The following is a 26,923-nucleotide window of genomic DNA, read 5'->3' as shown; positions in this document are numbered from 1 at the left end:
CTATAAAATCCTACGCGGTTTCGGTGGACTCCAGAACACCTTTTCAGGCGTTCGCAAGGGCGTGTGGAATAGTTCCACCTCAGGATCGTCCACGCGAACTAAAGTCTGATACTCGTCTGTATCGTTGCCTTCGATGAGCCGTGTGAACTGCTCGCCGAACGTTTCCCAATACCAATCGAGGAACAAGTTATGAGTCACGCGCTTGCTAACAACCATTCGTTGCATCTCTTCGCGCTGCCGAATCGCGTTCCGCCAACGTGTGAAGTAATGATTACGCGTGGCGAACTGGTGCGACGCGCGCATCTTGACGAGAGCGACCATTTGCGCCCGCCACATGCCGCGCCAAATCGCGAAACTTCGGCGCAGTCGAGACTGTCGTTGGCGGTTAAAGATGGCTAACGCGCTCACAGCGATCAACTTAGAGTGCTCTTGAGTGGCGAACTTCCATTGGTTCCACGAACTCAACAACACACGTTGACGCCATCTCGTTAGCGTCGCCGCTACGCTTCGTCTCTGCGTTCTCAACGTATGCGTGCGGTATCTCCAGCCTTGGAACGCTCTCAACAGTTCGTAACGACGTAGTTTGTTCATAAACTTTGAGACAGTGTGTTTACGGAACGCAGACTTGATCGTTTGTGATCGCCAAGCGTCGAAATTCGCTCGAATATATTTGAACCGCAACGACGCCATCGCGTGCACGACGCCTCTCTGATGTTGTTCCTCGCGCTGCCGTCGCGCACTCAGCATTTTCCAATTATGGAAGACGATTCGCGTTGTGTTATTTTTCATGCGTTCCCGCGTGACGGCATACATCTTTTCGCGATGCACCCGTACGAATCGAGCAGTCGTTCTCCATGCGAAAAAGTGAAGCTTCGTCAGCGTCTTGCGTGAGTCCTTGTTCCAGCACAGTAACACGCCGTTGTACGTCTTCTTTGCATGACGTGAATCGTCCACGACTTCTTTCCACTTCAAAAACGCTGCGCATGCGGTGCGGTTATCCCAGCGCGCGAACGTCCGCATCAGACGTTGAGTGAAACTTTTTCTCTCTTCCGCTCGGTTCTTCCAACACTCAAACGCGTCAAACATCAGACGCTCACGCATCTTGTGCACCGCGAGACGCTGAATCTTTGCGACATGCTTCCCTCGTTTCGCGTACAAATACCACGATACGAACACTTTTTGCTTCAGCTCTCTGGATTTATCAGTCAACGCACGTCTATGCGCCCTCGCGGCTATTCGACGCGTTTGATTTGATTCCGAAGCACACGACTTCCATCTATCAAAGAATTGTCGAGCAAGACTCTCGCGTCGCCTCGCGCTCAACAGCGCGTCCCTCTCGCGCTTCAACTTTCGAGTGTTCGCGTAATTCTTCCAAGCATCAAACGCCGCGCCGAGACCTCGTCTATCAGCCCGTAATAAGAACCGAACGACGCCGACGCGCTTTCGACGTTCCTTATCCGCAAACGCTCTCCACCTTTTAAAAGTTTCATCCCTGAACGCGCGTGCAGACGTCCGCGTCATGCGCTCTATCGCTTTCACCTGAACCGCTTGAACGCGCTTTCGCATCTTTTGCTGCATCGTCTTGCGCATTGTCTTCAAAGCTTCATTGTTGATAGACTCAAACTCTAACTGTACCGTTTGTACCGAGTTCATCCAGCTCTTCTCCACTATTTTCAGCTCTTCTCGCAAACCTTCCAGCTCCCGCTCCACACCGCGACGGATTTCAATTTCGTCTTTGAATATGCGCGTCCACTTTTCTACTATGGCGGCGGAAAGCCAACTTGGTGCAGACTCGGCCGGTTTCGGTGGCTCGATCAACACGGGTTGCTGTTCGACTCGCTTCTGTTTCGATTTTGGCTTCGACGGCGACGCGTTTGCTGCGGCGCTCGGACTCGGTGGCGCCGCCAAAGGTTTTAGATTGAGCACCGACGATTCGGATTCCGTGTCACTGCCGTAGTACGACGTCCCATATTCCACGTACGCCAAATCATCGTCGTAGAGACTCATATCATCCAACGCATACTTTGGCAAAAACTCCTTCGGCACCTCCACCACCGCGGCGTTGATCGTCACGTGCTCGAAGCGTCTATTCCTAAACAGCATCGCCCGTCCGTACGTCGCACGCTCGTGATCGACGCTCACCAGTTCCCATTGTTCGCACACTCCAAAGTTGTAGTTGTAAAAGCACAGCTCGCTCGCAGCCTTGCGTCTCGCTTGCAAAAGCTTCCCCCCCGCCGCGTGCGAACGAAACCCGTAGAATTCGCCAAATCTCAGCACCACCAACTGCGTCGACGCGTCTCTCGCCGTGAGCATCAACGAATCGATGTCCGCGCCACCCCCACTCGCCGACGTCGACGTTGAAACTCCGTCTCGCCGAAGCGTCGCGCACGAAAACTCCAGCGCGCGCTTCCCCTCCGTCGCCGCCGGCGCGTCGTTCGCGCGCGTCGACCGACCGCCGCCGTCCCGCGCCGCGTACATCCCTCGTCCTTCCCTCGCCCCGAGCGCGTACATCGCCACGCAGCTTCCCGCGCGCAGCGGCGCGTTCGAGTCCTCTCGCGAAGCGTCGTCATCGTCCGCGGAAACGACGGCGGCGCCGACGACGTCCCAAAAACTTCGCTCCGCGGTGGTGGCTCCAGAGCTCAACAATCCAATCTCTTTCGCGGCGACGTCGCGCGTCGTTCGCGCGACGTCTCTCGCGCGCGACGGCATGTGACGACGCCACGATGCGCTTTCTTTCGTTCGACGCGAGCCGCGTCGCGGACGCGCCGCGCGCGCGTCGGCGTCTGGCGATGTCCCGCGCACTGACCGTTGCCCAGAGCGCGAGACGGAACCGCGACGGTTCGCGCGTCGGTCGGGCGGTTCGCGCGGTCGGGCGGGAACGCGCGCGTCGAATGGAAACGTTTCAAATACAGTCGATCGATCGTTATTTCGCGAGTCGTGAGCTTCGACGCCGAGGAGAGTCGGAGGGATCGCCGCGTTCGTCGCGCGTCGATGCACGCGCGGCGCGCTTGGGCGCGGGCGAGAGGAAGGATGGGAAGTCTCCGCCGGGAAGCGGCGTCGGACGCGCGCCGAACAGCAAAGACGCGGTGTGATCCTTCGGCGGCGGTGCGACGGTGGGCTCGTCCAGTGATGGTCGACGACGCGCACCGAACGGTGAGGCGTACATGGTCGGTTCGGGAACCGTGTAGCTCGAAGTTCGCGCGCCCGACGGAGTCATCAGAGATTTGATGCCAGCGGGTGAGGACGACGGACCGCGTTCGAGCGCGCTGCGACGATCGGCCTTCGCGTCGTGCGGTCGAACGAACGTCAAAGGTTTGCCCGGGCTTACCAACATCGTCGTGGCCAACGCCGCCGTCGCGCTGTCGATCGACGGCTCTCGCCGCTCGCGCGCAAGTTCGATGGGTGGTTTGAGAAACGGCAAGATGCCGACGGCGGCGTCTTCGCTCTTCAACACGGCCTCGAATTCCTTGACTTCATCGATCAACAGTGCGCTCGCGGTGGTGGCCAAAGCGTCCTCCGATGCGTCCCGCACGACGAGCGAGCGAGCCAACAAGGCGTCGTCGTCGCCTCTTTGCCTCGCGGCTTCCGCCACGAGTACTTTTTGCGGCACCGGCAAGCGTGACAAACTCTCCTGCATTCGCTTCACGAGTTTCGCGGCGTGCTCGTCTTCTAAACGCCCTTCACTTCTGGCTTTGGAGAACAACTCGGACGCCTCGAGCGCGCGTCCTCGGTTGAGCAAGTACAAAATTCCAGTCTCCACGGGAACTTCCGAGCGTCGCGCCCACAAGAGGTCGAGCAGTAACTTCTCCATCTCGCCGTAAAACGGAAGCTCGAGGACCTTGTCCAGGCAAAGCTTCTCGACGCCGTGATCTAACAACAGACTCACGAGGTATGCGCCTGATTTTGAATCGCCGCGCAATTCGGGAAACGTCTTGAACGCGTCTCTGACGGCGATAAACGCCTCGGCGATGAGACCGCACGCGAGACGGATTGAAACATCTAAACCTATGGCCTCGGTGTCCGAGGACGAAGGCGCGCGCGCGCGCGCCACCATTAACGCCGTCGTCGCGCGACCGCGTCGAGCTAAACTCGCGATAAACTTCACCGGCAACAACGGATGCGCGACGCGAGGTAAGAGCGCGCACGCCTCGTCGAGCGACGCCTCGTTCTCTGAGTCATCGAGCAATACCGCTGCGCGCGTTTCTTGAAACAACCTCGGATGAATACGCGCTTGTCGCGCGTACTCCATCGGCGACCCGTCGTGCGGCAAGCCGGAATCGAGCAAAAAGTACAGAAACAAACACTTCTTCGCCACGAGCGCCGCCGGCGACGCGCTCCCGTCCACGAACACGCACTTCGCCGCATCCGTCACCGTCTTGAACGGATACGCTGGCTGATGCTCGCCCACCCCCGCGAGTAAATCATCTAAAAACGTCGTCGCGTTTGCGCCTCCGAATCGCGCGTCCCCGTTCGCCGCCGCGCTCCTTCGCCGTTGCACCGCCCCCGCCCACGCCGCCGGTCCACCGTATCGCGCCCCCACCGCATCACTCAATCCCTCTCTCGCCGCCCACAGCAGCGCCTCCGCCTGCAGCTGTCTCGTCACCACTTCATCCGCCGTCGCTCGCAGCGCCTCTCGCTCCGCGTTCGCCTCGTCCCCGTCCTCTCTCCATCCTCCCAGCGCCTCCACCGTCCTTCGCGCCGCCTCCAGCGTTCGCATCGCGTCCTCCACCGCCGCCACTCTCGCCTCTCGCGGTCTTCCCGCGCTCGCGTGCACTCTTTCGCTCGCTCGTCTCGTCGCTCTTCGCGCCCACGCGCTCGCGCACGCCCCGTCCCGCGCGTACGCCTCCGCGCCGTCGTCGCTCGAGAACCTTCCATCGTCGCTCAGGCACACTTCGTCGACGTAGTGCGCGATCACCGACGCGCACCCCGCGCGCGCGCACGCGTCGAAGACGTCGTGGAGGCGGTCGACGTCGAGCTGTTCGGGCGCGTCGGCGACGTCGCGCGCGGGCGCGGCGGCGACGCCGGGACACTGGGACGACCGGAGCGCGGCGTGCGCGGCGCGCAGGGTGGGAACGTGCGCGAGCGACGCGGGAGGTAAGATGGCGAGCTCGTCCAGCGCGATCGCGAGCTCGGGGGCGTCCATGACGGACGACCGGGCGCGATGTGACGCACATCCAGCGCGCGGGTTTGAACGGTCGTTCGCGACGCGGCGGGACGCGCGAGGCGCGTTTGGTTTTAATTACACCTCACAGATGGTCGATGACGTCCTTGAGAGACTTGCCGTCGATTTTGGTGGTTTCGAGCAAAAAGGTCTTCTTCTTAGCCTCCATGAGCTGGGCCTCGACGGCGCGAGATTGCTCCGTGTCGGGCGCGCGCGTCTTGGCGCGCTCGAGCTCGACGCGGTCGGTGTACTTGAGCTGAGCGCCGAGGACGTGGTTGGTGATGCCGGGAAGATCGCCCTCCGACGCGGGTTCGATCGTGGGCTCGAAATCGTCGGGAGTATACCTGTGCTCCTCGTGCATGTACTCGCCCTCGGGGGTGAGACGATGGCCGTGGGGCTCGCTCGACGACGGGTGCCGCGAGACGAAGAGCGCGGCGTCGGCGGAGTAGCCGAAGAGTTCCAACGTCTTCTCGGCGATGCGGGTTTGGACTTCGATGATGGGGGAGTCGGTGCGGTAGACGAACTTTTCGCGGTGGATCGTGAACCGTCGGAGGTTTTGCTTCATGTGTTCGTGGCTTCCCAGCGTGTTGGAAAGTTTCGCCGGGAGCTTGAGGAGCGTCGTGAGCTCTTGCATGACTTTTTGCGCGGCTTGGTACTTTTCCGGTTTTTTCCCGGTGGCGTCGCGTCGGAAGTGATCCATGTCCGGTTGCACCAAATCCTCCGCCCGGAGCACCGTGGCGTAGTTCTTGAGCGGGCCCTTGATGAGCGCCCCGAGCTCAAAGTTGATGGACGTCCAGTACGCCGTCGTGCGCAATAAATCAATCACGTCGTCCTTCTTCACGCTCGTCATCGACTGGTGCTGGGAGAGATGCGCCCACTCGGATTCAAATTTTGCCGTCAACTGCTCCCATCGCTCTTGACCAAAGTACGCCTTTTGTAAATCCCGCTCCTTGTCGTGCAAATTCCCGAGCGGCAGCGTCCGCGGATCCCGCACCAAGTGCACGTACGTCACCGACGGCCCGTACACGTCTCTCCAAATCGGCACCAAATACATCGCCAACGGATCCTTCCATCCCCACCGCCCGACCTCTTGATCGTGTTGTATCCCATTCATCGTCAATCCCGGGTGCAACCACTTCTCCTGTCTCGCAAACATATCGCACAAATGTTTCGCTAAATCCGCTTGCAAATCCATCGGCAAATCATCCGGTTCGTACAGCAACCGCTTCGAAAACGCCATGACGTCCACCACCATGTCATCCAACCCGCTCAACCGCTCCGCGTCGCTGTTCCCATCCTTATCCGTCGGTCCGAACGTCACCGCGTTCGAATCCCTCAGGAATTCCATCAGCGGCTTTCCCGCGCCGCCGCCGTCGCCGCCGACGATCACCGGCTTGCTCGGAATCTGCGTGCATCGCATCTCCGGGTGATCGCGCAGCAGGTGCGTCATCCATCGCCGCGCCGGCCGCGACGCCGTCCCTCCCGCGCTTCCCGCGCCCGCGTCCATCGCCTGTAGCGGCGCGCGCCGCGCGCTCGCGCCGCGAAACGCGCCCGCGCGTCCCAACACCAAAAACGTCCCGAGCGTCACCGCCGCCATCGTCTCGCGCGCGCGCGCGCCCCGCGACCGCGCGGCGCGCGCGCGACGTTCGCGCGTCATCGCGCGCGCGTCGCGAGGACGCGACGCCGTTCGAGCGCGACGCGATTCGAATCGCCGCGCGACGCGATGTCGACACTTCGCGTCGCGCGGCGATTCGAATGGCGTCGACGCGCGCGATCGCGGGCGCGGGATCGCGAATCGACGCGAATCGACGCGACGCTCGCGAGCGCGCCGCGCGCGTCGCTCGACCGGCGACGCGACGCGCGCGCGACGACGACGCGGCGGAATCGGAATCGGTGTCGGAACCGGGGTCGCGCGCGCACGCCGGCCCGCACGACGTCGTCGTGAAGCGCACGACGCCGCGACCGACGCGCGCGGTGGCGCGCACGGGCGCGGTGGCGACGAAGAGCGCGAAGGCGCACCGAAGGCAGCGCGCGTGGGCGCCGGACGCGCTGGAGTTTCACGGGCTGGTGCGGGCGCGGCGGGAAGATTTGGGGACGCGCGCGAACGAGGACGAGAGGGAAAGATTCCCGTACGGCGATGGATTCGCGTTCGCGAGGGCGACGTGCGAGACGGAGACGATGGTGGCGCTCGCGACGGCGATGGTCGGGGAAGAGCGACGCATGCGGCTGGAAAACGTTTTGGAGCATAGAAGTTTTTCGTTGCTGCCGATTCTAGAGGGCGTCTACGACGTCGGCAATATCTTGGCGGTGTGTCGGACGACGGAGGCGCTGGGGATCGGGTGCGCGTCGATCGTGAGCTCGAAGGGGCTGTCGTTCAAGGCGAGCGGGAGGACGTCGGGAGGGGCGCTGAAGTGGCAACACGTGGAGCAGTTTGAGACGTCGGAACGCGCGCTCAGAGTCGCGAAGGCGAAAGGATACCGCGTTCTTACGACTGAGTTTGACGGCGCGCAGCCGCTGTCGCATTACGATTGGACCGTGCCCACGGCGGTGGTGTTTGGGAACGAGCGCGAGGGGGTTTCGGACGAGGCGCGAGCGCTGCGGGATGGCGCCGTGTACATTCCGATGTTTGGCTTCACCGAGTCTTTGAACATTTCCGTCGCCGCCGCGCTCGTGATGTCGCACGCCGTGACGGACCGGATCAACCGCCGAGGGTTTCACGGCGATTTGACTGAGGAAGAAAAACGTATTTTGCGCGGCGTGTACATGTCTAGGTTGATACCGAACTACGCAAAGCAAGGATATCTCGAAGAACTCGTCGAGCGTCATAGAAAGGGTCAAAAGCTCGCGGTGACGGACGACATCGATGTGAGCGAGGAAACACTCGACGAAATTGAATTGTTGACCGAACTGGACGCGGCCAAGTTGGTCGGTAGGCGCAAGCCGAAACGAGACCTGGGATGGGACGAGCACCTGGACGGTTGAATTATTGAAGTTGTTGTTTATTGTGTCAAATGTTGTAAATCTAGAGAACTACTTTCGTCTTCTGCTGCGACTAGAGGTACTTTTATTAGCAGGCGGAGTCGGCTCCACCGTTTTTCGTTTCTTCTTGTTGTCCGCGACTTCCGGTTCTGGTTTAGCGGGCGGCTTCGCTTCTTCTTCCGTCTTTGGCGGCTCCGGAGCTTCTTCAGCCGGCGGAGGCGCGGCTCGCTCCGGCGCTTTGTCCGTGTCCTTCGGCGCTGGACGGAACGGAACGTACGGAATACCTTGCGCCGCGCAGCACTCTGGGCAGGCAAACTTGACGTTTTCGGCGTTTTCGTCTTCCTCGCCCGGCGCCGGCGACTGCATGCCGATGCACTCGTAATGAAACCAACCATCGCATCGATCGCAGCAAATCATCGGCCTGAGAGCGTCGTACGCGCTTCGGCAAACGCAATACAGTTCGCATCGCTCTCCCAACTCCTCGAGCTCCTCCTTCAAGTATAAAGGCAAAGATCGACCCTCTTGAAGCAGCAACTGCGCCGCCTCGATAGGAATCGTTTTGTCTTGCACGACGGCGGCGGCGCGTTCGAGCCAGATTTGTCCAGCAACCTCCAACGCGTGCGCGCGATCGGCCAAAGGATCAATGCCGGCACCAGGGCAAAGACCAGCAGCCATGGCAGATTCCTTGAGCTCGTGAAGCTTGATCAACCTCGGGAACGGCGCACCAGTCATGAGCCGCGTGGCTTGTTCTCTCCACGCCGGACCGCACACTTCGCGCATCAACGCGAGCGTCTCCTCAACAGGTTCCAGCTCCATCGCCAGAGCACCCTTCATGCCCGCGTACACTTGCAGCGCTGGATCGACATTATCTTTTCGAGGAATGTCATACGTGTAATCCATCTCTTGCTTGGGCATTCCAGACGCGTCGCCGACAAGCGATGGCATGGCCGGTTGCAACATGAACTGCTGCGGAACCATCATCGGTTCGTTCGTCTTCAACTGAGCAGACATATCGCTTGGACTACCATGACCCGTGGATGTTGAAGGTTCTTTGCCGGTGTCTTGCGCCGTCGGCGGCGGCATCATGCCAGACATTCCAGATAGTTGCAGAGTCGCTTCCATGAGCCAGTTGCTAGCGCCAACATTTGCCAGCTCTTCCTCGTGCTCGTTTGTCATCTTTAGATGCTGTTGCTGCATCATCAAGACGTGGAGGATGTGGGGCCTAGACCGAACTGGAGCCATGTGAATTTGAGCTTGGCACATCGCGAGTTGCATGGCGAGCTGTTGAAGTTGCCCGAGCTGCTTTGTGACGACATCTGAAATCTCCTGCGAACACGGCGAAATGTTCAACGCGTGCGTGCGCTGCGTTGCGGCGAACGTGACAGCTTGACCCATCAGCATGACTTGCTGTAATGGCGTGAGAGAAGCTGGAGGATTGGGGTTCTCTGCAGTCGCCGCGAGCGACGCTTCGGCGATTCGTCGTGTGCGTTCCTCAGATTCTCTCATCGCTGCTTCTTGGGCAATCTTCGAAGCTTGACTGATGGCGTTGTCGTGTGCTTCCTTCATACTCTTTCTATGCAAAGTCTTTCGTACTTCCAATCGCCACGCGTCGTGAGTATTGATGACTTGATTCAACACGGCTTCTTCTGGCACTTCTCCAGGAAATCGCTGCGCTTCACCGAGGAGTTCTCGCAAAAGCATGACGTTTGGGCGATTGGTGCGATGCACCGAGCGATACGTATCCAACGAGAGTGCGCTCGCCTTGCCACTCTTCGCGATGCATGGCGGACAGATGTAATTGTGCATCGTCTTTGCCATAGTAGGCGTCACATTGATACATTTTAAGTGATACCAGTCACCGCAATCATCACATCCAACCATTTGAATTCCTCCAGCTTGTCGACAAAGGCAGAACTAACCCTCCTCCGTCTCCGGCGGTTCGCCAGTCCCGGTGATGTCTTCCACACCAGCTTTGATGGAATCAAGAACATTGCTCAACATTTCGATAAGCGTTTTTTCTTGTTTGACTTCACCCTGATCGTTTGCCCAGAGCAACGCGTTGAGCCTCTCCGTCCACGCCGTGGCGGCGTTGCACGCATTTGTGAGCGCTTGTCTCTCTGAGCACTTGAAGGTCAAATCTTCCACCTCCGCTAGAAGATCGTATAATTCGTCAATCGAAGGGCGAGATCGACCTTCAGCGACACTGTTCAAGCACTTACGAACGGTGTCGACCCACTGTGCGTGATCCGCCAACGACGCCTCGAGGTCTTCTACCTTCGAGACGTCAGCGGGAAGTGCCTTGCCTTCGGCGATGAGGGCGTCTATTTCCTCCGGTGATGCACTCGGAGCCAATCGACCGTCTTCAAGGAGAGGAGGATCGAGCAAACGATCCGCTTTCTTGCGCCATTCGTCCACAATCGTGTACCGTTTCATGATTTCAGCGACAAGATCCTCTTTCAAGTCTTGAAGCACGTCGATTTCTTCCCTGAGCTCGTCCAAAACGGTGTCCTCGACGAGCTTCGCCTTGGGTGCAATGATCTTAGCGACGCGTTCTTCCCACTTGAGCGACTTTAAACGAATGCGAACTGTCTCCATGGCTGGTAATTCTAATCCAAAGTCTTCGTGCGAAAGTTCAAGCTCGGTCAACGTCACCTCGGCGCCGTCTTCTCGCCAGCGCTCGATGGCGTCCTTCGCGTCCACGTCCCACTCTTCTGCGGCTTCGACGCGTTCTTCCAAAGCTTCAACTTCCTTGACAAACAATTTCAAGTTCGAAGACTCTTTCATGAGCTCTTGCGCCTCGGAAAGCGGCGGAATCGGATTTGACACACCGCGACGAGTGAGCTGCTTTCCCTTCAAACAAGGTTGTGCACGATCCAACCAAGACTTGGCTACATTGACCGCTTCTGAAAGCACGTCGAATCCATTCAGAAAGATTGGAATCGAGCTTCCTTCGCGGATGAGCGACGCGGCGTCTTCGAGTGACGGTCGGTCCTTACTATCGAGAGATTTGAGCATCACCGCCGCGCGCTCGTTCCACTTCTTCGCCGCGTTGATGTGGCTCTCGCACTGCGCCAGCAGCGCTTCTTCATCTGGGGCAACCTCTTTATCTTCGGAGTCGAGGAACTCGTTACCCGCCCGCACGGCCGCTTCGACTTCGGCGAGCGGATATTTCTTCGATGAAACCATGTCCTTCAATTTCTCTGCCAGCTCCCGGACGACGATACGGTTTCGCAACCACTCGACTTCGTCCACTCGCACGCTAAACTTTTCACCCTCGACGAGAAGCATGTGCAAATCCGTCACTCTTGCTCCCGGATAATCACTCGCTCGAGCATGATCGGCCCACACTTTGACAGCTTTGATTTGATCGGCTAGTCTGTCGACCTCGTCGAGTTTTGTTGACAACGCCATGCCCTCCTTGAGAAGCGCCTCGGCTTCTTCCACGTCAACCTTGGCGACGAACAGCGACTCAGACTTTGCGCGCCAAAAATTCAACTCTTCTAAAGATTTGCGCAAAGTCAAGAGTTCGCTCTGCTGAACGGGTAATCCATGCGCCTCTTCGTATAACGCCTCGATCTCTCGAGCATTCGCTAGTTCCTCGCGCGGCGGGAGTTGTCGTCGTCCTGGAAGCGCGCCGCGCACCTTCGTGGACCACGCGCCTGCTCTAACGATGACGTCCTTCAGCTTTTTATATGAAGGGACTTCCACACCAAACTTATTCGCTTCAGTTTGAAGCGTCGTACAAGCGCGAGGAGATGGATTCGGTACCTCGGCGAGAGCCGCCTTGATGCGTTCCTCCAATTTCAAGCCCGCCGCGAGCAAATCGCGGAAAGGTTGAGTATCAGCCTTAGGCATCGGTACCGGTGGGTTGTCAAGGAGCTCTTTTAGTCTGTTCAATCTCAATCGCGCTTCACCAGCGTCATCGTGCGCGGCCTCGGCACCAGCACTGGATCCAAGCCTTTGCTTCAGCGCCACAAGACTCGTCTGCCACGCGACGGCGTTCGTCACGCGAGTGTACGCTTCTCGAGCCGCCTTCATATCAGCACCACCCCAAATAAACTCTTCACCCGCAGCGAGTAAATTTCTCATCTTGTCCAGCGGCGGCAAAGGTGGTTTGACGAGCTCTTCGCCCACTCGTTTCACCCAAGCCTGAGCCTTCTTGACGAGATTCTTGTTCACTGTGACTGAGTCCAAGTCGCTGTGCTTGGATTTTAAGCTGGCTAGTTCCTTCTGAGAAAGCGCCTTCTCCGTCTTCTTCACCAGACTTTCTAAATCAGCCACTGTTTCTCTGTAAAACATCGTCTTCTTCGACATCGCACATTTGCACAAGTCGTTGACGTGTCGCAAGCACGCCTTGCGCGTCTCGTCGCACGAGCACCCGACGCCAGACGAGTACAAAATGTGTCGACAAACAACGCACTCATCGGATCCAGAGTTCGATGCATCGTCAAACCTAGATCGTACTTTACGAGGCTTTTCGCAGCCATCGTCGTCGTCGTCGTCGTCTGCTGACGTCATTTGCGCGCTGCGCGTCACGCCAGACGCGAAAAGCTCGGCGCGACCGTTTGCCTCTTCAGCGTACAAGCGCGCAATCTCGGGCCACAAGTGCGGCGCTATGCTCGAACTAGGATTGTTTGCTACTCTGCAAACCAACTCGTCGTGACTAAACAATGAACGCTTGGCGTACGATCGGTTTCTCTCCACGCTCGCCGAGCCCTCTGGGAGCCAGTCAGCGGGCACAAAGTTGACGCTCTCCGTGCAGTTCAATCCACAGTTGAACGACGCGTAGTACGCCCCGGGATACGTCACCACGTATTCTCCTGGGAATTGCTCCAACGTGTGCACGGGCACTCCCGCGCTCATCAAGAAGCTCGGCGAGAGCATCGTAAAGACGCTTCCCAAATCGTTGACGTGCGCCTCGTAGACGTCGGGCATCACCTTCTGGAAGCATTCTTCCAACTTGTCCGCTGCACTCGCCGGCACGCAGTACCACAGTTTCGCGGCACCCCAGTGATTGTAAGTGATACTGTACATGTTATGCTCTTCTCGACGCCAAGTCGTGGAACTAAACGTGCTTCCGACTTCTAAGAATGGCGTCGTCACGCCCGCCACGTCATCCTTCAACGCGCCCAGTAGCGACGACTTTTCCCCACTCGCGCGCGCGACGTTGTTGAGATTCCATTTCGACTCTGACCAGCGCTTGATAGATTCCGGGCTCACGCCGTCAATCTTTACCTGAAGCGCTTCGCCGTGTCTCGGGAACCCGCTTCCGTACTTTGTCGTGTCAATCGCCGTGCCGCATTTGACCTCGCAAACATCATCCACCGAGCTCGCATCTTCAACCATTCGCCAGAAACACTCCTCAATCACCTGCATATCGATCCCAGTTCGCTTGGCGTCCTCGCCAAAGAACGCCGTATCAAATTCTATGCACGCCTCGTTGAAATCGCCGAGCGTAAACTGCGTCCCTTCATCCGCGCTCAATCGCTCCACCTCCGCGTCAATCTCTTCGCATCGTCCACAAAACCACTCTCCACTCGGCACTTCAGTCATCTTCGGCGTTAAGCAGTACATATGTGACCTACGCGCGCATCATTCGTCAGTCTCGTCGCTCCTTCGCGGCTCCTTCTCCCCCGCGCGCCTCTAAACCCCACGTCTAACCGTCGCCCACGCGCGCGTTCGCCGCGCCCTCGCGCGCCGCGCGAGCGCTCTCTCTCCCCGAACGCGCGTCCGAACGATCGAGATAATTTTCACGCGCGCGTTCTCGCGTGGCATTGTCGTATACGCACCCTCGATCGCACCCATCGCACAGGATCATCGCGTCTTCGTTCCCGCTCGCGCCGCACACGTCGCAGTCGGCGTCGCCCTCGGGCGCGTCCGCGAGCTGCGAGGCGACGAGATCGAGGCCCTGCGTCGCGAAAACACGCGCCGTAAAAGTCAGTCGCACGTCATCGCGACGCCCATCATCGCGCGCGCGCGTCGCACGCGCCGCGAACGCGTGCGATTCGCCGTCATCCCGGTCCCGCGCGAAGAAGATATGGCACGAATTACGCACATTTTCCACCTTGACTCGCCGTTCGGGCGCGCCCGACGCCCCAAATTCGAGCCCACACAGCGCATCGATCGCCAGCGCGTCATCTTGTTCGATCTCTCCCTTCACCGCGTCGAACTGCGCGCTCTTCACCGCGTCTTCTCTTCGCTTGGCGTCGCGCGCGAACGCCTCCAGCCACGCCCCGTGCAGCGCTCTCGCCGCGTGTCCCGCCGCGCATCCGCGTCCGTGCGCCCCGATCGCCTCCGCGACCTCGCGCCAGCCTTGATTTCCATCGATCGCGTCCGCGCCACCGCGTCTTTTCACCTCCTCGTACAGCGCGCGCAGGTCGAAGCGCCATCCTCGCACTCGATGGATGCGCCAACTCGCCCCTCGCGGCGCGCGTTCGTCCGGTCGCGACGCCCTGTGTCGCTCGTATTCGTCCCTGAACGGCACGCGCATGTCGACGGACGCGTCTCGCGCGCACGCCCCGAGCGCGCGGACCGGCTGCGTGCGCGCGGTGAACGACCACGCGCGCAAATCGAGGGCGAACGCGCCGCGGTCGCGATGGCGGAGACCTCGCGCGTCGTCGTCGTCGTCGTCGTGCGCGATCGTGAGCTTGCCGATGCCGCACGCGCGGGCGTCGACGGCGGCGAGATCATCGAGGGCGTCGACGACGCCGGCCTCCGGGCGCGCGGACGCGCACGGCGCGCGCGACGGGGCCCGCATCGACCGCCGTCGCGAAATGCGGTGCGCGCGCGACGCCCGCGCGAGACGCGCTCGCACGACACGGCGTTCGCGCGCGTCGCAATGCGCGTTCGGTCGCGGCGATGATTATTTATGCGCGCGTCATCGCGATCGCACATGGATCGAGACGGCGCCCGAACGCGCGTTTGACCGTCGTCGATCGGCGATAAACCGATGCGCGCGCGGGCGACGACGACGTCGTCGCGGTGACGGTCGGGACGCGCGCGCGGTGCGCGCGCGAGACGCGCGCGCGCGATGGCGCATCGAGACCTCGGTCGCGACGTGCGAGGGGCCGGAGGCGCGGCGTTCGGCGACGGCGTCAGCGCGGTGCGGTTCTGCGCGGTCAGCGCGGGAGAGGGTCGCGACGACGACGACGATGGGATGGCGCGACGGTTGACGCTCCTGGTGACGTCCTGGGACGGGACCGCGCGGCGGTACGCGTGCCGCGCGCGCGAGATCGGGGACGTGAAATCGTTGAACTCGATCGATTTGGGCGCGCCCGCGCTGTGCGGGACGTTCGTCGGGACGGATGAGGACGCGGCGTGCGTGGGATGCCTCGACGGGTCGGTGCGCCTCGTCGATTTTAAAACTGGCGCGTTTCGCGTCGTCGGCGCGCACGACGACGGCGCGGTGTCGGCGGTGGAGTACGATGATGCGACGAAGAAATTGTTTACGTTTGGCTGGGATCGAACGATTAGGGCGTGGGATTTGACGAAGGACGAGCGAGGGCGCGCGGTGTCGACGACGAAGACGGCTGGGAAGTGCTACGCGGCGGATTTGAGAGACGGTAAGATTTTCGTGGCGACGAGCGATGGGCAAGTTTTGGCGTACGAGACGCGAGATTTAGTGCGCGGTGTGGATGGTGATGACGGACGACGCGCGTCGGAAGCGCCGCCGCGTCCGTTGATAAATAGACGTTCGAGCATGCGGTTTCAAACGCGCGCCATCGCAGCAAATATCCGAGGCGATGGATTCGTGGCCGCGAGCGTCGAGGGACGCGTAGCGGTGGAGTTCATACGCGATGAAGAGAACGACAAGCGAAAATATGCGTTCAAGTGTCATCGCAAAACCGATGACGCGAGCGTGGGTGAGATTGTTTATCCCGTCCACGCGGTGGCGTTTCATCCCGTCCACGGCACATTCGCCACGGGCGGCGGCGACGGTTACGTCAATTTTTGGGATGGCGACGCTAAAAAGCGACTTTTTCAGTCGCCCCGCTACCCCACCTCCATCTCAGCGCTCGCTTTCAGTCCTTGTGGGTCCTTGCTCGCCATCGCGTCTTCGTACGCGCACGAAGAGCGAGAGAACAACAAGCCCGAAGACCGCGTCTTCCTTCGCGAGACGCGCGCCGAGGAAGTCACCCCGAAATCGGCCAAGACATCCTAGACAAACGACCGACCGAACGAACGCGCGCGCGTGTCAACGCTCATCGCCAGATATTCATTCGCGCGCCGAACCTTTCGCCGAGACGCTTCGCGTCCCGCTCGCGCCGCGTCCTCACTTTCCCTCGCGCGCGTCCGCCCGCGGCGCGCCCGCGGCCCGCCCGCGCCCGCGCTCGGCGTCATGTACCGCGCGTCACGCATCCCCGCGCGCGCGCGTTGGCGCATCGCGTCGCTCGCGTCGCCGCGGCGCGCGCCGTCGCCGCGTCACCGCCGCTCGCTCGTCGTCGTTCGCGCCGCGCGCGCGACGCCCGCGACGTTCGATTACACCGCCCTCGTCGCGAGCGTGCGGGAGATAAACGCGCTGTCGACGCCGGTGAAGATCGACGCGTGCGCGCAGGTGGACGCGCACTCGATGACGCTGGACGCGCGCGCGGCGGATGGACGGCGGAGCGTGCGAGTGAGTTGGCACCCGGTGACCGCGCACGTCGCGATGAGCGCGCGCGGGGCCAAGGTGGAGAAGGGGATGAATCTTAGTTTTGGCGAGAGCGCGAACGCGCTGCTCAAGGGGAAGGTGCTGCTGGATGCGCGCGTGGGGACGGCGTGGGAACGCGCGTGTCGGTTGCGATTCGGCGATAGGCCGGGAGGTGAGGCAGAGTACGAGCTGTTGTGTGAGGTCATGGGGCGGTACAGCAACGCGTTCTTGCTTGATAGTAAAAATAATGATGAAGTTTTAGCGTGTGGGTATCAGGTTGGGGAGAAACAGACGAGTGTGCGGCGATTGGCGATCGGGTACGCGTACGAGCCGCCGCCCTCGGCGCCCGGGATCGATCCCACGACCGGGGTTGAAGGGGGCGTGGACGGATGGACCGCGGTGTTGCGCGACGTCGCACGCGGTCGCAGTGGTGATATGGGCGAAGCGCGTTTGGATGAGTGCATGGTGCGCGCGTTTCGAGGGGTGTCACCGGCTTTGGCCAAGGCGTTGATTCGCGGCGCGGGCGTCGCCGATGGCGAGCGCGTCGAAACCGCGAGTGCGAGCGATTGGGTCGCCGTGTACGATGAGTTCATGCGATGGATTGCGAGCGTTTCAAGTGATGCCGACAGTGCGGGTACGCTCGCAAACGCCACGTGGTGCGAAGAGTTCGGGCAGTTGTTATTGCACCCGTCGTCCGCGGGCGTCGTCTTGCCGCCCGCCGCCGACGATTTGAGCGTTGCCGGCGGGCCGATCGGCGCTCTTTTCGGCGCTGTGTACGGCGAAGCGGGCGAAACCGACGTGTTCGAGCGCGAACGCTCGCGCATTTTACAAGCCGTGCGCGCGCGTCTGAAAAAGTTGGCGAGCAAAGACGTTGGGTTCCGCAAGCAATTAGAGGCGGCGAGCGGGCACGAAGAAATTCAACTGCTCGCCGACGCGTTGATGGCGTACAGTTACAACTATAAGCCTGGTTCGAGCGAGCTTGAGGGTCAAGACTTCACCACGGGCGAGACAGTGATGTTTAAAGTAGATCCCGAGAAAGGTCCTGTGGGCACCGCCGAGGCGCTGTACAAAAAGACGAGAAAGCTGCGTCGCACCGCCGACGCCGTCGAGCCGCTCATCGAACAAAATGCGAGCGAGATTGAGTATTTAGAGGGCGTCGAATTTAGTATTCTCGAAGTCAGCGAGTTCAAATCGCGCGACGATTTATTGTTCATCGAGGAAATTGGCGCCGAACTCGTGGACGGTGGATTCTTAAAGCCCACGGGCAAGGGCGCCGACGCGAAGACGCGCGCGATGGCGGCGGCGAAGAAGGGCGGCGGCGCGAAGCCGAAAACCGGTAAGCAAGCGCGTAAGCAAGAGATGATGAACGCCATTCGCATCTATACCGCGCCGAGTGGAAAGGAGGTGTACTGCGGAAGAAATAGCCGCGGAAACGAAGCGGTTTCGCTTTTCTTCGGACAAGACCAAGACGTGTGGTTTCACGTTCGCGGCGCCCCGGGCGCGCACGTCATCCTTCGCCAACAACCAGGCGAAACCGCCTCAGACGACGACATCCAATTCGCCGCCAACGTCGCGAGCTTTCATTCGAAAGTGAGAACGGGCGGCAAAGTCAACGTTTCGTACACGTCTCCTAAGTACGTGAAAAAGCCCAAGGGCGCCAGGCTCGGCATGGTCACCATCGACCGCGAAGACGTCATCGTCGGACGACCGGACGACGTCGCGGACGTCTGCGACGGGCGATGAATCGCGCGCATCGCTCAAACTTGTAACATTCGCCCCCTCGTCCCGAGGACCCATAAAGTCATAAAGCGTCCATCGCGTCGTCGCGCGCACCGTCGCGTCTCGCCGCGCCCTTCGCCGCGCGCCCCGCGGGCTTCGCGCGTCGCGCGCGACGCCGACGCCGACGCCTCGCCTCCGACCGCGCGCGCGTCGACCGCGTCGACCGCGGCGACCGCGCGTTTCGTCGCGCGGTCGCGTGACGTCACGCGCGAACCGTCGACGTCGACGATTCGTGTCGCGCGACCGACCGCTCGTATGCGTAAACAGTGACGCGCGAAAATGACAAAATTCGACGTCACCGTCGACGGCGCGCCGCATCGCGTCACTCTCGCACACGCACGCACGACATGTTCGCCGTCACGACTCGCCCCCAACTCGCCGCCCGCGCCGTCGTCAAGACGCAGCGCGCGCACCGCCGCGCCTCCGTCGCGGTCCGCGCCGAAAACGACGTCTCCAAGGCGGTCGAAGAGGCGAACTCCGAGTGGAAGGATGCCGACGCGGCGTCCAAGCAGCCGACGATGCGCGTCGACGCGATCGACCCGGCCGACGGCTCCATCGCCGAAGCGGCGCCGCTCGGGAACGATAACTCCATGCTCGACTCCGTCATGCTCGCGTTCAAGGACTCGCGCGCGGTGGAGACGATCAACGGTCGCGCGGCGATGATTGGGTGGACGGCGGCGCTCTACGTGGAGCTGACGTCGAACACGAGCTTCATGCACCAATTGTTCAACGAACGCACGTTCACGCTCGCGGACGGCATCACGCGCACGTCCACGTACCCGGCGGCCGGGTTCTTCCTCGTGCCGGCCTGCGTGATCTTGACCTTGGCGTCCTCTTTGGCGCCGGCGCTCAAGAAGTCGTCGCCGAACGGCTTGGACGAGGCGCCCGAGGCGTTCGGGCCGTTCCGCGCGGAGGCGGAGATGACGAACGGTCGCGGTGCGATGATCGGTCTCGTCGCGTTGCCGATCGTCGAAAAGATCATGGGCGGCTCCGCGCTGTTCTAATCGAACGATATCGGACAAAGATAAACAAACAACATTTTTTCAAGCAAGGATGGGCAGCGCTAACGATGTGCGCTCCGCCGCGCCAATTTTCACGACGATGATCGAAGACTTCTTACTTAGTCAGTTAGTGTAACAACACGAAAACATTTGCGCATCAATCATTAAAACAATTGCGTCTAACTATGGCTTCGCGAAAGCCCGCGTCCGCCACGTCGAACGCTTCACGCGAACTCGTACGCGCGGCGCGCGAGTCGGGCGATTTCCGCGTCGTCCGCGCCGCGAGCCACCGCCGCGTACATCGCATCCTCGCGTTCAGACCACACCATTTTCTTTGCAGAGATGTGAATCGGCGGTAAAATCACTTTTTCGTCCGTCACGGCTAAGATGTCCTCCACGGACCAAAATTTTTGATCTAAATATTCGTCGGCGCACATCGTCTTGCGCGCGATTTCCTCCTCCGTCAGCGTCGCCGCGAGGACCACGTTAATATCGCACGTCCCGTTCCCCGCCGGCTCCTGCACTCGAAATTCCCAATTCATCGTGCTCGTGGTCACGAATCGAAACCGCTCCGTGTCGATCTCGATCCCGATGTCTCGCTTCGCGTGCCGTCTCGCCGTCTCCTCCACCGTCTCCCCCGTGCGCATCCGTCCACCGATGTACCACCACGTCCCTTTCGCCGGTTCGTGCTTGCGCAGCCCGAGCAAAACCTCTCCCTTTTCGTTCGTCAGCAAGCAATCGACGCAGCCCTTCACCAGCGCGTCCAAAGCGCGTCCGTACTCGTCGTCCGGCAGGAACAGCCCGCTCGGTTTGTACGTCCCAGTCTCGAAGTGGTGGTGTCGCGTCGGCGGTCGCGTCGGCGCCGGCATCGTCTCGACGATCGCCCGCGTCTATCGTCGCTCGTCCGCGCGCGCGCGACCGGTCGAAGCGCGTCGGCGCGTCGCGACGTGCGCGTCGCGCCTCGGAGTCGCGCCGAAAAGTGTCCCGAGCGAAGTGGATAAAGTCGTCACTCCGCCGCGACGTCGCGTCGCGCGCGCGATCGCGCCCGACCGTCGTCGACGTCGTCCAACGAAGCGCCATGGGCATTCGCGCCGCGTGCGCGGTGGACATGCGCGGTAAGATCGCCGTGGTCACCGGCGCGAACACCGGGATCGGGTTGCAGACGGCCAGGTTGCTCGCGGACGCCGGCGCGCGCGTCGTCATGGCGTGTCGCTCGATCGACAGAGCGAGGGCGGCGCTCGAGTACGCGTCAAACGGGGGCGCGAACGACGTGGCGGTGATGGCGCTCGATCTGAGCGACGCCGCGAGCGTCAGGGCGTTCGCGGAAAAGTTTGGGAAGGAGTATGAAAAATTGGACGTCTTGGTGAATAACGCGGGATTGAACGGGGCGAGCGGATACAGTGGACCGAAGACGACGAAACAAGGGTACGACATATGCATGGGGGTGAATTATCTCGGACACTTCATGCTCACGTCGTTGTTGTTGCCGCAGTTGATGAAGAGCGACGGCGCGAGGGTGGTGGCGTTGAGTTCGGTGACGACGTGGTTCGGGTCAAACAAGTATCAGTACTACTACAAGGGTGCGAGTAAGACGAAGGGGAACTACGGGTCGAGCAAGTTGGCGTGTTTGGCGATGACGGTGGAGCTGCAGCGACGATTGGATGCGGCGTATCCGGATAACAAGATCGTCTGCGCCGCCGCAGATCCGGGCTTCGTGGCGAGCAACATTTGGAGAGATTACAACCCGGTTTTGCGAAAGATCATGAGCATCTTGGCCTTGACGCCCGCGCAAGGAGCGATGACGAGCGTGAACGCGGCGTCGCTGCCGTCCATAACAAAGGCGACGCTTTACATGCCGTTCAAGATTAAAATGTCCAAGCTGTTCAAGATGCACAAGAGCGCGACGTACATGTTCGGCATGCCTCTCTTATCCAAAGCGTTCGCCGGTTTCGGCGCCGATGCCATGGCGCCGCGCGCGAAAAACGCCGAGTCTAACGCGAAGCTTTGGGATTTGAGCATCGAGTTTTGCAAGGAGAACGGCGTCAAGAGCTGCGAGGCGTACAATTTGTAATGGCTGATTATCTTCGCCGCGTCTCCTACAATTTGTTGTCGATTTTAATTACACCACGCTCCACGGAATTTCCTCACCCGCGTAAAATGGCACCACCGTAGTGTCACCAAACTTGTACTCATCCGGCACTTTCCAAGCCTTCTTCTCCAACGTCACCGTCTCGGTGTTACGCGGGACGCGGTAAAAGTCGGCTCCGTTGTGCGACGCAAACGCCTCGAGCTTGTCGAGCGCGTCGACGGATTCGAAAGCCATGGCGTAGAGTGGCAACGCGGCATGCGCAGAGAAGATACCCGCGCACCCGCACGCGGCCTCCTTTGCGCCTTTGGGGTGCGGCGCGCTGTCGGTGCCGAGGAAAAACTTGCCGCTCCCGCTCGTCGCCGCCGCGAGCACGGCTTCGCGATGCTCCTCACGCTTTAAGATGGGCAAGCAATAGAAATGTGGTCTTAAACCACCCTTGAAAAGGGCGTTACGATTGAACAGCACGTGTTGCGGCGTCACTGACGCTGCGACGTTCGGCCCCGCCGCGGCGACAAACTCGGCGGCGTCGCGCGTCGTGATGTGTTCCATCACCACCCTCAAATCCGGAGATCTATCCAACAGCGGCATCAAAACGTCCTGAATGAATCTCGCCTCTCGATCGAACACGTCCACGCTCGCGTGCGTCACTTCTCCGTGCACTTGCAACGTCAGCCCCAGTTCCGCCATGCGTTTCGTCGCCTTCGCCACGTTCGCCACATCCGTCACCCCAAATTCACTGTTCGTCGTCGCCCCTGCCGGGTACAGCTTATACCCTCGCACGAATCCACACGCGTGCGCTTCCTCGACTTGCTCTACCGTGGTGTTATCCGTGAGATACAGCGTCATGTGCGGTTCGAATCCGTCGCTCGCCGGCGCCGCCTTCGCGATGAGTTCCCGGTACTTTTCAGCCTCGCTCGCCGTGCGCACGGGCGGCGTCAGGTTCGGCATCACCAGCGCGCGCTTGAACGTCTTCGACGTGAACGGGACGACGTCGGCGAGCTTTGAGGCGTCGCGGACGTGCAGGTGCCAGTCGTCCGGTCGAGCGATGGTCAGCGAGGACGCCCGCGCGACGGCGACGCGCGCGCGCGGCGAGGCGCGCGCGCGACGACCCGGAAGCACCGTCGCTTCGAGGGAGAGTCGCGACGACGCGAGGGCGCGTGGAGAGAGGAGTCGCGGCATGGCGGGCGGGCTCGAAGTGACGCGCGAGGGCGGCGGCGGCGCCGAGAGACGCTCGTCTCGATTCGAGCGCGCGCGTCGCGTCGAATCGCGTCGCGCTGCGCTGTTTAGTTTTACACGCACCCACCGTAGCTAGTGGTGGTTGTCATCTCGCGCGCGGCGTCACTTGCGCAGGGCGCAACAACCGCCGCACACGCTATTGAACATTCGCACAAGCGGACTGAGCTCGGCGCCGTCGCCGCCCCGACCGCCTTTGCCTTCGCCCATGAACTGCGAACTCGATCGACTGAGCGAGTTCACGCCTCTCGCGGCTAAATCGATGACGACCTGACCGGTCTTCGTGTTCCCGACCACGGGCATGTCGTCCTTGTACTGCTCGAAATCCATCTCGGCGCCGTTTTCAGTCAACCCGGCTTCGAGCTCCAAGCTCGCGATGCTCTCGTGCAATCGCGACTTGCTCGTCGTTAAACTATCGCTCACCGCGTTTATCCGCCCACTCACGCTCCCGAGCTCGCTCTTTTTATCGTTCCTCGCCGTCGCACCCCCAGCCACGCGTTCGCTCGGCAGCGAAAAATCAACCGAAAACTCGCTCGCGAGCTCATCCGCGTCCGCCGCGCTCCCATCGTCGTCCACCGTGCTCCCGTACATCATCGAGTACCCGACCAACGAATTTTCATCGTTCATCGATCGTCCATCGCCGCTATCTCCGCTCTTCACGCTCCATTTATCCCCTCCTCGTTCCCGTTCTCGTTCCCGTTCGCCGCGCGTCGTCCCGCTCGTCCCGTTCGCCCCTCGCGGCGCCTGTCCCGTCCCCGTTCGTTTCTCCGCGAACGACTCCAGCTGCCGCACCAGCGCCGTGAGTTCGTTATCTCCGCCCTCCTCGTCCTCCTCGCCGTCGTACGGCGAGACGAGCGTCGATCGCGGTTTCGATGCGTCGCGCGCGTCCGCGTCTCTGAATTCCCTCAGCGCGCGCTCCGTGAGCTCCACCGCCTGCACCGTGCGCGCGCGCGTGTCCGACAGGCGATGCGAGACGTCGTCCGCGCTCGCGCGCGCGCGCGCGAGGTCCACCGACGCGTCCGCGCGAGGGCGCGGCGGCATTCGCGTCGAGAATACGATCGCGCGCGATGTGGCGCGTCACAATCGCGCGACGCGCGCGCGACGCGAGTTCGCGGCGCTCGGGCGAACGGGACGCGATCGCGACGATGCGCGTCGCCGTCGCGCGCGCGGACGCGACGCGCGCGCGCGCGCGCGCGGCGGCGTCGCCGCGAAGGACGACGTCGACGGGGGTCGGTTCGAGGTTCGAGCGGGCGCGCGCGACGACGACGCGCGCGATCGACGACGCGCGCGCGCGAGGAAAGGGTGGTGACGTCGACGCGGAGGCGCGCGCGGACGAGGCGCGCGCGCGCGCGAGGGCGCGGCTGCGGGAGGCGTGCGCGGGGACGTATCGCGGGGCGCTGGCGACGCGCGACGACGCGGCGGAGATCATGGCGGCGGCGGGCGCGCTCGAGCGGCTGACGACGAGCGAGACGATCGAGTGGGATGCGCTGGATGGGAAGTGGCGGTTGGCGTACACGAACGCGGCGGACGTGCTGGGGCTGTTGATGGCGTCGCAGAGGTTGGGGGTGCCCGAGGTGGGGGATATTTTTCAGAGCTTCGGGTGCGCGAACGGGACGAATACGGGGATCACGAACGAGATACGCCTGAGCGTGCCGTTTTTGTTGAGCGAGGCGAAGGTTGGCGCGCCGGGAGGCGTCGGATTGCGCGTGCAGGCGAGTTTTAAGGATGTCGGGCGGCGGCGCATCGCGTTGACGTTTCAAGAGGCGCAGGTGAGCGAGATTAGTATTTCGCCGCTCGCCGAGACGTTGTTGGCGCCGGCGATTTTGCCTCGGTCGTCGCTGAATCATCAAGTGCTGATGTTTATCAAAGAGCTCGAGCTGAAGTTTCCGCTTCGGGGCGCTCTGACGTCCATGGGCGGCGGAGAAGCTGGCGCCGCCGTGGGCACGTATCATCTCACGTTTTGCGACGAGGACATGTTGATCGGACGCGCCGCCGCGGGCGGAATATACATTTTCACGCGCGCTTAATTAGCAATTCTTTCCTTGTAGATTCACACACGCTGCTACTACGTACGTGCGTACGCACCACCACTAAATTCTATAAGTTTCTGACTCGCGTCGATCATCGCTTGCGCATGTTCACGCCCGCTCTGAGAACCTCATCCGTGCAGAGTAACTGCGTGGCGATGATGGGCGCAGAGTGCAGAATTTGCTGTTTGACGAGAAAGTTGTCGTAGATACCACTCATGGTGGGGTCGAAGGGCTCGCCGATGCTGATATCGAAACCGACGACGTTGCCTCTGTCGTGCTCCTCTTGCATGTCGATGATGGCGTCTTGCGGATCGTAACCGCTGTTCTCCGCGAGTGTCTTCGGGACCACGAGCATGGCTTCCGCAAACGCCTCGACGCCGCGTTTCGCGCGACCTTCGACCATCTTGGTGACGTTCTCCTTCAAGTGCTTGTTCAAGGCCATCTCAAACGCACCCGCGCCCGGAACCACGGCCTTGTCGGTCAACACATTCTTCACCGCCCGCAAGCCATCTCGCACCGCATCCTTGAGCTGTGCGATGGTGTGATCGTTCGAGCCTTTTAAAAGTACCGTGCACGACGTCGGGTTGACGACTTTTTCCACAAAAGTGTACTTTTCCTCGCCCAAGACGTACTCGTACACTTCGCCGGCGTGGCCCAAAATTTCCGGCGAGAGTTCCTCAACAGAGTTGATGCATTGACCACCACATGCGAGGACGAGACGCTCCATGTTTCGGCGCTTGGCGCGACGAAGTCCCATAATGCCTTCCTTACAGAGCATGTCCAGAGAGATTGGGTCGATCCCCTTTTGTGTGATGACGACGAAACCCTTGTCGTTGCCGTCGCACACCTGCTTCTTGAGCGCGATCACCTTGCGCACGGTTTCATCGGTGTACGCGCGCTCGGCGGCGACCATCTTCTCGCGCTGTTCCGCATCGGTGTACATGAACGTCGAGTTCACCTCCGATCGTTCGTATTCCAGGCTGATGTTACACGTCAACACGAACGCGTCCTCCACGTATCTCTTCATATCCGGATGTCTCGCCCCGTGGTCGAGGACCAAACCCTGAATCAATTTGGTTTCGTCATCCGTCTGATGCTTCATGGTCATGATCTCCACCATGTGCAAATCGATCGACTCTTCCGGTTTGGCGATGCACAACACAGCGTCGACGACGATCGTCGTCAACTTATCAGCCAACTCTTCCCGCAACTTTGTTCGCAACGCCGTGCGCGCCACGCACAACAACATTTCTCGATCCGGCGCTTCCACACCCGGCGCCGCGCGCTTGAACGTTTCCAAAAACTTCAGCGACTCGCGTTTCGCCACATCGAATCCCTCCACGATCACTCTCGGATGCAAACCCTCATTCAAATACCGCTCCGCTTGCTTCAACAACTCTCCGATGACGAGCACCGTCGTCGTCGTCCCGTCCCCGGTGATATCATCCTGCGCCACCGCCGTCCTCGCGATCATGATCGCCGTCGGGTTTTGAATCTGCATCTCTCTCAGCAGCACGTTCCCATCCTTCGTGAGCTTCAAACCTACGCACATCGATTTCAACATCGCCGTCAGTCGTTCGGTCAACAGAGTCAACGCCGCGCCGCGTTCGCGCGAAATCCAACAGATCACCGTCACCGCGCATCTCTCACGCGCCGCCGTGACGCGCGAAACCGCGATGTATCGACGAAACGATCGTACACGCACCTCCAGCACCGTCGACGAGCATCTTGATCGTCCCTTTCGGGCCTAAATTCGTCTTCATCACGTCTTGGAGACCCTTGGCGGCGTTGATGTTCATGAACAGCGCGGCATCGGCGTTCATGAGCTCGGCGTTGGGGTTGATGGACTTGAGCGACATCGCGACGGCGTGGGATCACGTTCACGCGCGCGTGTGCGCGTCCAAAGGGAGATCGATGCGCGCGTGCGTCGTGGACGCGTCGCGATCTGATGCCGACCAAAGTCATCCATCCAAAGTCGCCATTCGCGAGTCCAGCGGCGGTTCGCGATTTTGACCGTGGCCC

General features: G+C 61.0%; 14 protein-coding genes across 14 annotated transcripts; 6 read left to right on the top strand and 8 right to left on the bottom strand.

Annotated features, from left to right (window-relative positions):
* Positions 1-5,143, bottom strand: OSTLU_25943 (predicted protein; the record flags this gene model as incomplete). Its single annotated transcript, XM_001422798.1, has 2 exons — positions 1-2,616; positions 3,329-5,143. The coding sequence occupies 2 exons, from the start codon at positions 5,141-5,143 to the stop codon at positions 1-3; spliced, it is 4,431 nt and encodes a 1,476-aa protein (XP_001422835.1).
* A 103-nt stretch (positions 5,144-5,246) lies between these two features.
* Positions 5,247-6,868, bottom strand: OSTLU_25942 (predicted protein; the record flags this gene model as incomplete). The annotated part of the gene is made up of 1 exon (XM_001422797.1): positions 5,247-6,868. The coding sequence occupies exon 1, from the start codon at positions 6,816-6,818 to the stop codon at positions 5,247-5,249; it is 1,572 nt and encodes a 523-aa protein (XP_001422834.1). The 5' UTR covers positions 6,819-6,868.
* A 417-nt stretch (positions 6,869-7,285) lies between these two features.
* Positions 7,286-7,933, top strand: OSTLU_5166 (predicted protein; the record flags this gene model as incomplete). The annotated part of the gene is made up of 1 exon (XM_001422878.1): positions 7,286-7,933. A coding segment is annotated over one exon (648 nt), but the record flags the coding sequence as incomplete, so codon positions are not given.
* Positions 7,934-8,191: 258 nt separating this feature from the next.
* On the bottom strand, positions 8,192-10,021 carry OSTLU_94154 (predicted protein; the record flags this gene model as incomplete). The annotated part of the gene is made up of 1 exon (XM_001422796.1): positions 8,192-10,021. One exon carries the CDS (start codon positions 10,019-10,021, stop codon positions 8,192-8,194), a length of 1,830 nt encoding a protein of 609 aa, XP_001422833.1.
* Positions 10,022-10,054: 33 nt separating this feature from the next.
* On the bottom strand, positions 10,055-14,897 carry OSTLU_19230 (predicted protein; the record flags this gene model as incomplete). The annotated part of the gene is made up of 2 exons (XM_001422795.1): positions 10,055-13,721; positions 13,930-14,897. The coding sequence occupies 2 exons, from the start codon at positions 14,895-14,897 to the stop codon at positions 10,055-10,057; spliced, it is 4,635 nt and encodes a 1,544-aa protein (XP_001422832.1).
* A 399-nt stretch (positions 14,898-15,296) lies between these two features.
* On the top strand, positions 15,297-16,333 carry OSTLU_25941 (predicted protein; the record flags this gene model as incomplete). The annotated part of the gene is made up of 2 exons (XM_001422877.1): positions 15,297-15,742; positions 15,830-16,333. The coding sequence occupies 2 exons, from the start codon at positions 15,297-15,299 to the stop codon at positions 16,299-16,301; spliced, it is 918 nt and encodes a 305-aa protein (XP_001422914.1). The 3' UTR covers positions 16,302-16,333.
* A 145-nt stretch (positions 16,334-16,478) lies between these two features.
* On the top strand, positions 16,479-18,727 carry OSTLU_52043 (predicted protein; the record flags this gene model as incomplete). Its single annotated transcript, XM_001422876.1, has 3 exons — positions 16,479-17,446; positions 17,504-18,005; positions 18,078-18,727. The coding sequence occupies 3 exons, from the start codon at positions 16,479-16,481 to the stop codon at positions 18,510-18,512; spliced, it is 1,905 nt and encodes a 634-aa protein (XP_001422913.1). The 3' UTR covers positions 18,513-18,727.
* Positions 18,728-18,895: 168 nt separating this feature from the next.
* Positions 18,896-19,708, top strand: ELIP/CBR21b (possible early light inducible or carotene biosynthesis related protein; the record flags this gene model as incomplete). The annotated part of the gene is made up of 1 exon (XM_001422875.1): positions 18,896-19,708. One exon carries the CDS (start codon positions 18,896-18,898, stop codon positions 19,550-19,552), a length of 657 nt encoding a protein of 218 aa, XP_001422912.1. The 3' UTR covers positions 19,553-19,708.
* Positions 19,709-19,773: 65 nt separating this feature from the next.
* Positions 19,774-20,418, bottom strand: OSTLU_94153 (predicted protein; the record flags this gene model as incomplete). The annotated part of the gene is made up of 1 exon (XM_001422794.1): positions 19,774-20,418. The coding sequence occupies one exon, from the start codon at positions 20,416-20,418 to the stop codon at positions 19,774-19,776; it is 645 nt and encodes a 214-aa protein (XP_001422831.1).
* Positions 20,419-20,528: 110 nt separating this feature from the next.
* Positions 20,529-21,620, top strand: OSTLU_89854 (predicted protein; the record flags this gene model as incomplete). The annotated part of the gene is made up of 1 exon (XM_001422874.1): positions 20,529-21,620. A coding segment is annotated over one exon (1,092 nt), but the record flags the coding sequence as incomplete, so codon positions are not given.
* Positions 21,621-21,668: 48 nt separating this feature from the next.
* Positions 21,669-22,823, bottom strand: PYR3 (Dihydroorotase, mitochondrial precursor; the record flags this gene model as incomplete). Its single annotated transcript, XM_001422793.1, has 1 exon — positions 21,669-22,823. The coding sequence occupies exon 1, from the start codon at positions 22,815-22,817 to the stop codon at positions 21,669-21,671; it is 1,149 nt and encodes a 382-aa protein (XP_001422830.1). The 5' UTR covers positions 22,818-22,823.
* A 153-nt stretch (positions 22,824-22,976) lies between these two features.
* OSTLU_19223 (predicted protein) lies at positions 22,977-23,912 on the bottom strand (the record flags this gene model as incomplete). The annotated part of the gene is made up of 1 exon (XM_001422792.1): positions 22,977-23,912. The coding sequence occupies one exon, from the start codon at positions 23,910-23,912 to the stop codon at positions 22,977-22,979; it is 936 nt and encodes a 311-aa protein (XP_001422829.1).
* Positions 23,913-24,232: 320 nt separating this feature from the next.
* OSTLU_6260 (predicted protein) lies at positions 24,233-24,898 on the top strand (the record flags this gene model as incomplete). Its single annotated transcript, XM_001422873.2, has 1 exon — positions 24,233-24,898. A coding segment is annotated over one exon (666 nt), but the record flags the coding sequence as incomplete, so codon positions are not given.
* Positions 24,899-24,938: 40 nt separating this feature from the next.
* Positions 24,939-26,760, bottom strand: OSTLU_29714 (predicted protein; the record flags this gene model as incomplete). The annotated part of the gene is made up of 2 exons (XM_001422791.1): positions 24,939-26,443; positions 26,607-26,760. The coding sequence occupies 2 exons, from the start codon at positions 26,758-26,760 to the stop codon at positions 24,993-24,995; spliced, it is 1,605 nt and encodes a 534-aa protein (XP_001422828.1). The 3' UTR covers positions 24,939-24,992.
* Positions 26,761-26,923: the final 163 nt, after the last annotated feature.

This window comes from Ostreococcus lucimarinus, chromosome 21 (genome assembly GCF_000092065.1).
Source record: "Ostreococcus lucimarinus CCE9901 chromosome 21, complete sequence".
NCBI classification, from domain to species: Eukaryota; Viridiplantae; Chlorophyta; class Mamiellophyceae; order Mamiellales; family Bathycoccaceae; genus Ostreococcus; species Ostreococcus sp. 'lucimarinus'.
The sequence above is the reverse complement of the archived record's forward strand: the minus strand, read 5'-3'. Positions and strand labels throughout refer to the sequence as shown.